At 62.4% G+C, this 11,106-nt stretch overlaps 1 protein-coding gene across 2 annotated transcripts in view; it reads right to left on the bottom strand.

The window, feature by feature from the left end:
• Positions 1–273: 273 nt before the first annotated feature.
• The window catches only part of TSG101 (tumor susceptibility 101), a 63,588-nt gene continuing 52,755 nt past the window's right edge, over positions 274–11,106 (bottom strand). For both annotated transcript variants that reach the window (XM_029060327.2, XM_029060328.2), the window contains 3 exons: positions 3,077–3,279; positions 1,992–2,231; positions 274–645 (listed from right to left, as the gene is read on the bottom strand). In XM_029060327.2, the coding sequence (XP_028916160.1) occupies positions 556–645; positions 1,992–2,231; positions 3,077–3,279 (533 nt within the window). In that variant the 3' untranslated portion in view covers positions 274–555. The remainder of the gene's footprint in view (positions 646–1,991; positions 2,232–3,076; positions 3,280–11,106) is intronic.

The following is an 11,106-nucleotide window of genomic DNA, read 5'->3' as shown; positions in this document are numbered from 1 at the left end:
TCTGGGCCTCAGTTATCTATAAAATGGGGATGAAGTCTGTCCACGTGGACGTGGACCGTGTCTGACCTGCTCAGTCTGCATCTACCCCGGCACTACGAATAGCGCTTAACAAATAGCGGTGAGAAACTAAAAACCTCCCCCTCGGCCCGGACCGGGGCTGGGAAGCAGCCCGTTCAGGTGGGCCGGGGGAGGCCCGGTCGGAGTGTGCCGACCGCAAGGGAGCTTCTTGGACGAGAGATCCACCTGCCACGGAGAAGCAGCCCAGACGGGAAAAAGTATGCAACGAGATCTTTTAATCGGCACCGTCGATCCAACGGTCAGCACGAGAGTTTACAGGGAATAGAAAGTGCATTAATAAAAGCCGGTCTTTACCAAGAGAAAAAAGAAAATATATTATCGATTCAAAATATTTTACACTCGAGTGATGGGGTGCAATAACTTATTCCGGGCACCTACTGTCGGAGTCAGAGAAGGGGGAGGAGGGAGAGAGAGCGAGAGAGAGGGGCGCAGAGAAGACGGCTTTGGATGAGCCCGGGGCCTCCGGTCGGAGCAGCGTCAGTAGAGATCGCTGAGCCCTGCGGTCTTCCTGGCTTTCTGCATCAGTGCCCTCAGCTGGAACTGTTTGCGGGACAGCAGACGCACATGCTACAGACAGAGACACCCGAGACAAGGAAGAAGGTCAGGACCCACAGGCCTGAGAGCGGCATGAGGCCCAGGGGCGAGCTGGAGCCGGGCCGCCCCCCTCGGATCAACAGCCGAAGCGCTCGGCCAACTGGCCGCTCGCCCGCGGTTCACCGCCCGAGCGGGAAGCCCTCAGGCTTCGGGGACGGTCCTCCGGTTCAGGGGTGAAACCTGCTTGGGGCAAAGCCCTCCCTGCCTCCGCTCCGCTAGCCCGGGGAAGATGTCCCCGGTGAGATGCGGGGCTGATCTGCAGAAACGACTTTTTCGTTTGGTTTCTGGCCCTTGCTAATAATGTTGGTATGCGTTCAGCGCTTACTATGGGCAGAGCACCGTTCTAAGCGCCGGGGGAGATACAGGGTATTCAAGTCGTCCCACGTGGCGCTCACAGTCTTCACCCCCCATTTTACAGATGAGGTCGGTGAGGCCCAGAGGACGGGAAGTGACTTGCCCACAGTCATACAGCTGACAAGTAGCGGAGCGGGGATTCGAACCCACGACCTCTGACTCCCAAGCCCGGGCTCTTGCCACTGAGCCACGCTGCTTCTCTAACTACTTCTCTTACTGCGTGGCGAATGCTGTTCTGAGCGGTGGGGTAGGTACGGGTTAACGAGGCGGCTAACGGCCGAGCGGGCTTCCTCGCCCCCGACCGTGGCCCCCTCCCCTGGCGGGCTAGCCCACCGGAGGCTGGGCCGGTCGGGGAGGGAGGGGGGGCTCCCGGCAGCCTCGGCGGCCAGCCAAGGAGCCGCTGCCCTCTCGACCCCAGACCACGGGCTAGGCTCCTTGTTCTCTGTCGCGTTGGACTCTCCCGAGCGCTCGGCCGTGGACAGTGCTCCGCACGCAGCAAGCGCTCAATAAATACGACTGAGTGGACGAACGACGGAGCCACCGGCCGGGGCGGCGGGGAAGGAGCGTGGCCTAGTGGGAAGAGCCCGGCCGGGGAGCCGAGAGGACCGGGCTCTAATCCCGGCTCCGCCACCCGCCCGCCGGGAGACCTCGGGCCAGTCGCTTGACTGCTCCGTGCTTCCGTTACCTCGACGGCAAACTGGGGGTTCGATCCCCGTTCTCCCTCTTGCTTAGACTGGTGGCCCCCATACGGGGAGGGGACTATATCTACCCCCGTGTTTAGGCCAGCATTTGACACACGGTAAGCAGACACCCCTAACGGATACCATTGAAAATGCCAAATACCATTGAAAATACCAAATACCCACCCCAGGCTCTAGTCTGAGCACCCCCGGCAAGACGAACGGTCCGGGCCCGGCCCGGCTCCGGCCGGGGGGGGCCGGGGGGAGACACGACGGGACACCCACCTTGAGGAAGACGTCCAGGTCTATGACCCCCCGCCTCAGGGCCTCCCCCAGGTAGAAGATGGTGTCCTCTATGGCGTTCTCCTCCGCATAGAGGTTGAGGATCTGCTTGTAGAGCGGGGCGGTGGGGATGATGACTTCGTCGATGTCGTTGTTCTCGGACTGGTTCTCCATCTTCTCCAGAGCGGAGCTTAGTTCCTCGTCCTTCTTCTTCAAGAGTTCGATGTTCTTATCGACTTCGACCTGCGGGCGGAGGAGGGCGGAGGGCTGAGCGACGGACCTCCCGGGGGGGGGGGGGGGGCCGCTCTGCACCCCGGACCGCCTCCGCACCCCTCCACTCCCCCGGAAGCTGCCGGGGAGCCCGTCTACCGCCTCTGACGTACTCAACTCCCCCGAGCACTCAACTGTGAGCGCTCGACAGATCCACCGACGACGAAGGCAACCGAGCGAGCCGGGCCGCTGCCCAGAGCCCCGCGGGGGCGGCCACGCCGGCCGGCCCCGGGCTAGGCCGCCGCTCCGCGGAGGCCCGGCCGCCACCCCCGGGGCTCCCGACGGGCCTGACGAAAGGAAGCCTACCCTCCTTCCCCGGCCAATCCGACCATCCTAGGCTGTATGCTCGTCGTGGGCGGGGGAGGCGACTGCTAATTCTGTTGTATTGTACTCGCCCACACGCTCAGTACGGTGCTCGACCCGTAGAAAGCACTCGATAAATACCACCGATCTAATGACCGATCCAACCGTCCCATCCGCCCCAGTCCATCTATCACCTCCCGCTCCCGGCCCATCTTCCCACGCCGCTCCGGCCGCCGGCTCCCCCGGCCCACCCTCGCAGGTAGCGTTGGGTTTCCTTGTCCAGATTTGGGTCCATTTCCCACGATTCCGCCCACAGAACGGGCAGCGGGGTGGCCGGGACCCCCGGAGCCGGGGGCTCCGGTCCGGGTTCCCGACAACGGGAATCGCTGGGTTGGAGCGGCAGAGCCATCTCTCGCGGGCGGGGCCCCGACTGTTTCCGGAAACGGTCCCAAACCGATTTTCGGGCCGCTTCCTCGGGCCACCCTGGCGCGACTCCCTTCCCGACGCTCGCTCACCACTTCCTGGTCCAAGCGCGTGACCATCTCGCCCAGCTTCTGGTAGCCTTTCTTCAGGTCCTCCTCGGTGCGCTTCAGGGCGTTGAGCTCCGCCTGGGCCCGATCCATCTCCTCCTTCATCCGCCACCGGAGCTTGTCGCTGACCGCAGAGATGAGGGAGGCGCGGATGGTGTCCTCGCTGATGGTGCCGTCCCTGGCCGGCCCTGCGGGATCGAACGCCAGACCGTCCGCTCTGGGCCCCGACCGCCTTTCCGCCTGCCTCGCGAGGGCCCGGAGGGAGACGGAACGGACGGCGGCCCCACCGCCCTTCCCTCGGGGACCGAGAGAGTCCGCCGCGTCCCGGGCCCGGCCCCACGCGCCGAGAGAGTGACGCCTGCCAAACCGCCGTGCCCCAACTCCGTGCCCCAAACCCAAGGGCGGCTCTTTCGTTCCCTCGGGGGTCGGCCAGCCCCTCCCCGGTCCGCGCACCCCGGTGACGGGCTGCATTTACACTCAGATGCGGAAAGACCTCTTACCCCGTCGGAACCACCTCGCGCTTGACCGGTTCAGCCAAGGCTGCGGAGGCCACTAAGCCCGGATCACCTGACGCTCGCTCAGAGGCCGAGGCCCGGATCTGCTGCCGGCCCCATCTGCCCCGCGGGGAACGGGCCACCGCTCCCCACCGCTTTTCTGTCACACTGACTTTGGAGTTCGGCCGGCCACTCGCCGGCGAGGAAAGGCCAAAGAATAATAATAATAATAATAACGCTAACTGTGATCATTCTTCAGCACTTACTAGGGGCCGAACACTGTTCCGAGCACTAGGGTAGACGCAAGCTGATCGGAGTGGACACGGTCCCTGTCCCACTTGGGGCTCAGAGTCTTAATGCCCATTTTACAGATGAGGGAACTGAGGCACAGAAAAATGAAGCGACTTGCCCAGGGCCACGCAGACAAGCGGCGGAGTCGAGATGAGAACCCAGGTCCTTCCGGCTCCCGGGACCACGCGCTACCCGCTAGGCCACGCTGCTTCCGTGTACCTCTATGATATTAAAATGATGGTGTTTGTTAAGCGCTTACTACGTGCCGAGCACCGTCCTGAACGCTGGGGGAGATACAGCTAATGAGGCTGTCCCCCCCGGGGGGGGGGGGGGGCGGGGGGGCTCACAGTCTTCATCCCCATTTTCCAGATGAGGTAACTGCGGCACGGAGAAGTTAAGTGCCCGAAGTCACACAGCTGACCAGTGGCGGAGAGGGGATCAGAACCCACGACCTCTGACTCGCAAGCCGGTGCTCTTTCCACTAAGCCACGCCGCTTAACCGATGTTGGGACTCGCTCCAGGAGGGGCCCACGTCTTCCTTCCTTTCACTAGACCCCGTCAGATTCGGGGCGGGCTACCTGCGAACGGCCGCACGCACACGGTAAACCTTCCTCCCCGCCGAGGACCTTCCCCTCGCAGCCAAATTCTTCTACCGCCGTCAACCGGACCGGGATCCCTCTGCCCAAGAGACGGGGAGGGCCTGTGGATTCGCTGGGGAAACGGACACGGGAAAGGACGGGCCACGCGGTACTTGGCCTCGACGACAGTCATCCTGTCGGTTTAACGGAAGATGGACACCGTTCCGTTGGGCACAGAATCTGTCCTGATGTTCAGCTTTCCTCAAAAGGACCGTGGCCGGCCGTCGCGCAAACCCTTTGCCGACCGCTAATTGCTCTTTGCGGAAGGGCGTTTCGCCTTTTCTCCCTAAGGAAGCACCTACGATCGTCCGATATCTTGTCGGTCCAAGCCCCGCCCGCTGCCCGGAAGGCCTCCAGCCCAGGACAGGTCCGTCAGTCAACCGTATCTACTGAGAGCTTCCTGGGTGCAGGGCACTGTACTGAGTGTTCGAGAGAGGAGGATGTAACAATGAAACAAGATACATTCCCCGCCCACAGTGAACTTACGGTCCAGAGCGGGAGAAAGACACTAATATAAACTACGGCTACGCACAGAAGTGCTGTGGGAATTGGAGGGGGGCAAGTCAGGGCGACGCGGAAGGGAGTGGGAGAAGAGGAAAGGAGGGCTTAATCAGGGAAGGCTTCTTGGGGGAGATGTGCCTTCAATAAGGCTTTGCGTTCCAGGCAAGAGGCGGGACGCGGGTGAGAATTCAGCAGCGTGATAGGTGAGAGGTAGAGTGAGGAGGTTAGCATCAGAGGAGCGAAGTGGGCGGGCTGGACTGGCGCGGGCGCATCGCGAGGTGATGGACCGCTTTAAAGTCGACGGTGAGGAGTTTCTGTCTGATGAGGAGGTGGATGGGCAACCCCTGGAGGTTTCTCGAGAAGAGGGGCGACGAGGACCGAACGCTCTTGGACTAAAGAGATAAGAAGCAAGCAGAATCCTTTTCGACGTCCCGCCCGGGCACTCCAGATCCCGGTTTGATACCCTGGGCTGCCCGAGCGGCAGGTCCCGCCCCAGGAGACCGGGAGGGCTCCAGGGATCGGCCCCGGCCCCTCGCCCAACGGGCCTCGTTTGCGGGCTCCTGCCTTCGCGGGGAGGCGGCCAGCGGTCGAGAACCTTTCCCCTTTCTGCACTCCCTCTGCCGCCGGTCCCGACGGGTCCGCCTGCGGGACCGTCTAGACCGCGAGCCCACTGTTGGGCAGGGATGGTCTCTATCTGTTGCCCAACTGTTCACTCCAAGCGCTTAGTACGGTGCTCTGCACTAGTAAGCGCTCAATAAAGACCACTGAACGAATGAATGGACGCCGGCTTGGGGGTCCTCGCAAGCCCCCCGTCCGACCTCCGCTCGGACCGCAGCTTTCCACGTTTCCGGCACCCGGAACGCTTAAAACCCCAACCGGCGGGATAATCAGGGGAAACGGGGCCGAGCCTCACGCTCGGGCGCCCCGGGAGCCTCCCCTTCCCAGAGTCTTTGCTTTTCGGCAGCGGGCGGACCGCTCCGACACAATCCGCTCCCGACGCCCCGGCGTGGCCCTCGCCACTTTCACTGCCCGACTGCCGTTGCTATTTTAACGCTATTTGTTAAACGCTTACTAGGCGTCAAATCCCGTCCGGCCGCCTTCCCCTCTCCCCCGTCTTTCCTTCCGCAACCTTCGGTCCACCCCTCCGTCCAGCCTCTCCCGCCCACGTCCTATTTCCTCAACTGCCCTCGGGTCGGTCGTGACTGGGCGGCCTCCTCCCTCCAGCAGACAGAGGACACGGTCTTGCCTCCCGAAGGCAGCGGGTGGGTCCCAAACCTACCGCCCAGGTTCTTCATCCTTTTTCATCCTCCCCGACAGGCCGGGACCCGGCTAATGCCTCGGCGGCGGTGGCGTTCGAACCTGCCTCGTCATCCCTGCCTTTCCCCTGCACGTCCCCACCCGGGCCTCGGTTCCCTGCTACATGGACTCCCCCGACGGGCTCTTTTTCGGACCCCCTGCACCCCATCCTCCGGCCCGCCCCCTCCCCGTCTTCTGCCTGAGGTTTCCACCTGCTCCCCTCCTTCCCACTGTTCCTCCACTGCCCCAGGCGCCTTCCCCTTTCCCTGCTACCTCCGTCCGCCCGGGGGTGGGAGGAATAATAATAATAATAATAATAATGATGATGATGATAGCATTTGTTAAGCGCTTACTATATGCAAAGCACCGTTCTAAGCTCTGGAGAGGATACAAGGTGATCGGGTCGTCCCACGCGGGGCTCACAGTCTTCACCTCCGATTTACAGATGAGGTCACTGAGGCCCAGAGAGGTGAAGCGACTCGCCCACAGCCGACAAGCGGCCGAACCGGGATTTGAACCCATGACCTCTGACTCCCAAGCCCGTGCCCTTTCCACTGAGCCACGCCGCGGCCCCCGGCCGGCCTGTCGCACCACACCCCCTCCTCCTTTTAAGATGCGACTTGGGGCCCTGCGCCCCCGGAAGCCCTCCCGGAGTGACTCCGTGTCCTCTCGCCCGACGGCCGACGGCCGACCTCCATCAGTGGTATTTCCCGAGCGCTTACTGTGCGCAGAGCACCGTCCTCATAACGCAATACCGCTGCCGATAATAACTGTGGGATCTGTTAAGCGCTTATTACGGGCTAAGCGTTGTACCACCACGAGCTGGGTTAGAATCAAGACCATCAGGCCCCACACGGGGCTCGCGGTCTTTGTAGGAGGGAGAACGTGTATCGACTCCCCGTTTTACGGATGAGGGAACCGAGGCCCGGTGAAATGAAGCGACTCGCCCAAGGAGCAGCACGGCGTAGTGGATGGAGCACTGGCCCGGGAGTCGGAAGGTCACGGGTTCTGATCCCAGCTCCGCCACGTCATTCGGTCGTATTCGTTGAGCGCTGTGTGCAGAGCACTGTACTAAGCGCTTGTCTGCTCTGTGACCATGGGCAAGTCACTTCACTTCTCCGGGCCTCAGTTCCCTCACCTGTAAAATGGCGATTGAGACCGTGAGCCCCAGGTGGGACGGGGGACTGAGCCCCACCCCAGTTGCTTGTATCCACCCCAGTTCTTAGTACGGTGCCTGGCACATAGTAAGCGCTTAACGAATCTCATCATCAAGGTCACACAGCAGACAGGCGGCGGCCCAGCCTGGATCAGAAACCACGTCCTCTGCCTTCCCGAGGCCCGCGCCCTTCGCACTAGGCCGCACCGCTTGTCGAGTCGGGAGATACGTCCCCTGCCCGCAAGGGGCTTACAGTCTAGAGGGGCCGTAGTCCCCAATCCTCTGGACCATGGCCCCACTGACCTGGGCGCCTGCCGGTCACAGTCCTCTCTTCCACATACGCCTAGAGGTTTCCGGCCTCGTCTTTCCCTGGGAACCCCCCGCGGCCTCCTAACCAAGGCAATAAACGTCGCCCAGGGTCACGGGTCGTGCTCGGCTCACGGGAGGCCCTCACCAAGAATGCCTCGTCGGCTCGGAACCGGACTTACTGGAAGCCGGCACCTGGGCAATCAGTCGACGGCATTTACGGAGCATTTACTACGTGCTGAGCTCTGTACTGAGTGCTCAGGAGGGTACAATCCAACAGAGTTGGTAGAGACGGTCCCTGCCTGCAACGAGCTCACCGCCTAGGCCAGGTCAGTCGGGTCGCTTTCTCACCCTCTTACATTTTCCGTGACAAAAACCACTCACAGGAGAAAGCGTGCAAACGTAGGATTCGGCTGAGATTCGTTCATTCATTCAATCGTATTTACTGAGCGCTTACTGTGTGCAGAGCACTGTAGTAAGCGCTTGGAAAGTGCAGTGTGGCAACAGAGAGGATCCCTACCCAACAACGGGCTCACAGTCTAGAAGGGAGTTACTGACAGGATTATTAGGGTGATCATTAAGTGCTGACTGTGTGTCAAGCCCCGTACTAAGCGCTGGAGCAGATACAAGTTCATCAAGTCAGACGCAGTCCATCCATCCATCCATCCATCCATCCATCCATCCATCCATCCATCCATCCATCCGTGGGATTTACCGAGCGCTTACTGTGTCCCTCTCTTATAAGAGGTTCATCCTTAAAGCAGGAGGGGAGACGGGTATTGGACTCCGCTTGGAATCCAATGAGGAAACTGAGTCGCTAAGAAGTTAGGGGACTTGCCCAAGGTCCCACAGCAGGCAATGGCAGAGCCGGGACTAGAACCCGGGATCTCTGACTCCCAGGCCCGGGATTTTTCCACCAGGCCACGTTCCCTCTCGGCGTGGACGGCGAAGTAATAACCCTGACGCGGTTAGACGCGCGATCGGCCCCGGCGGTTCAGCAGACAGACCCACAGAGAACAACAATTCCAAGCGCTCAGTACAGTGCTCTGCACATTGCAAGCTCTCAATAAATGAATGAATGGATGAAGAAGCAGGGTAACAGGGGAACTGGCCTCTCTTAACCGGAAGCTCCTCGAGGACCGGGGATCACACTGACCGTCCGGTCCCAGGAGGGTCCCCCAAGTGCTCGGCAAATAGCGGCGATGGGTTGATCTGGAGGGTAACGTAAGCCTCACCGTACAATCCTGTGCCACAGCAGAACGAACAACGCCCCCGACATCTGCATTCTACCCACGCCACCGGTTTTCCTGATGCGAACAAACCCGTCCGCGAGAAGAACCAGAAGAGAACTGGAGGGCAGGGGATGTGGCTACCAACTCTGTTACCACCTACTCTCCCAAGCGCTCAGAACAGTGCTCTGCACAGAGCAAGCGCTCAATGACTACGACCGAATGATCTCCCTTAACAAGAGGCTGCCGCCTCCCGCCACCTCGGAGAGGGCTGACGGTGAACTGTTAGCGGAGCGTGGCCACCCGCCCCACGGGAACGAGGTCCGGGGACAGGCGGCTGCCCGGAATCCCTCGTCCGCGGCTTCATCCGCCTCCTCATCGGACGACGCTTTTCCTCAACAGGAATCCAAGCGGAAACCAAGTCGGGTCCCCTCCCCGAGCCCCCGGACGGTCGCCGCGAACCCGAACTCGCTCCTCGGCGTGGGAAGGGGAGCGTCCCGGGGAACGACCGGCGGCTCTCTCCCAATTCCCCCCCGGCCGCGGAAGGGAAGGAGTGGACGGAAAGCTCCCAGACAGCGGGAAGCAGCGGCACATCATCAACCCCCAACGGCGGATCTGCTCCAACCGCCCTTCTCCCAGTCCCGTTCCTGGGCGCCCGCCCACCTCTTGGAGGATGAGCGGGCTGAGGCCGACGGCCGGGGAGAGCGGCCCGAGGTCGGCCGCTACACCGGAGGGGCGGCCCGAGGTGGACCGCCGGAGACGGCGGGATGACGTGGACCGCCTGCGAGACGGGACCAAGTGGGAGGGTGGCCCGAGGTGGCCCACGGGAGAGAGCCGCCCGAGGTGGCCCGTCCGCCGCAGAGAACGCCCGGGTAGGTTCGGTTGATCCCTCAGGACAAGCCGGACCGGGGCCAGGGCCGCGGCCGGCAGCCCTCCACGAGCGGCCCCGCTCAATTCACAGTCTGTTGGGACTCCGCCGCCGGCGGAGGGACGCCACGGCCGGTCCGGTGGCCACCGGGCCCGAGGAGCGCGGGCCGCAGCCGGCCTCCGACCCCCACCGTCCAACAGCCCGTCCTTCGGGGAGCCCCGGGTGGCACGGAGCGCTGCAGCCCCAGCTGCCCGCCTCGCCCTACGTCAGGCAGCCGGTGTCTCGGCAAAATGAGACGTGAGGACGCTCTGAGTTTCGAAGGCGGGGCGGCGACCAGCGGCGTGGCCTGGCGGACAGAGCCCGGGCCTGGGTTCTAATCCCAGCTCCGCCACCTGCCCTCTGTGTGTCCAAGGGCGGGTCACTCGGCTTCTCCGGGCCTCGGTTCTCTCATCTGTAAAACGGGGATTAAGACCGTGAGCCTCCCGCAGGACGGGGACCCTGTCCAACCCGATTAACTTCAATCTACCCAACAGCGCTGGACACACGGCGGGAGTTAAAACAAAACGCAAAACCAACCAGTGGCCGACGGTCCCAGGCACATCCTGGGACCAAACCCGATCTGAAGGTGGGGGGGTGTCTCAACTTTCTGTCTCTCCCACAGTTCCCCTCCCACCGGATCCTGGGACGTGAAGCTCTTTCCCGTCCTGGGAGACGGGGAAATCGAGGTCTCGGGCGCCTCCGCCGAAAGGAACCGTAGTTCCGAGGGGAAAGGAGCCGACCCTTCCGCCTTCCCTCCATCTACGCCTGGGCCACCGTGGTGGGCCGGGCCGAGTTTTCGGAGGTTGGCACCCCAACGGCGGGATCCTCGGATGGCCCGCTGAGGAGGTGGGGGGACCCACCCCCAAAATGGTTCGTGGGCCGGACCTCCGCTAACGCCACAGTAATAGTACCGATACTTCGTAACCCCAGTAGAAGGAAGCAGCGTGGCGTAGCGGACGGAGCCCGGGCCTGGGGGTCGGAAGGCCATGGGTTCTCATCCCGGCTCCGCCACCCGTCTGCCGGGTGACTTCGGACAAGTCACTCCGCTTCTCTGGGCCTCAGTTATCTCATCTGTAAAATGGAGATTGAGGCCGTGAGCCCCGGGGGGGACGAGGACTGTGTCCAACCTGATTGCCTCTTATCTACCCCGGCGCTCAGGAGGGGGCCCGGCGCGTAGTAAGCGCTTAACAAATGCCA

This window comes from Ornithorhynchus anatinus, chromosome 3 (genome assembly GCF_004115215.2).
Source record: "Ornithorhynchus anatinus isolate Pmale09 chromosome 3, mOrnAna1.pri.v4, whole genome shotgun sequence".
Taxonomy (NCBI): domain Eukaryota; kingdom Metazoa; phylum Chordata; class Mammalia; order Monotremata; family Ornithorhynchidae; genus Ornithorhynchus; species Ornithorhynchus anatinus.
This window is presented reverse-complemented; position numbering and strand designations above follow the sequence as displayed.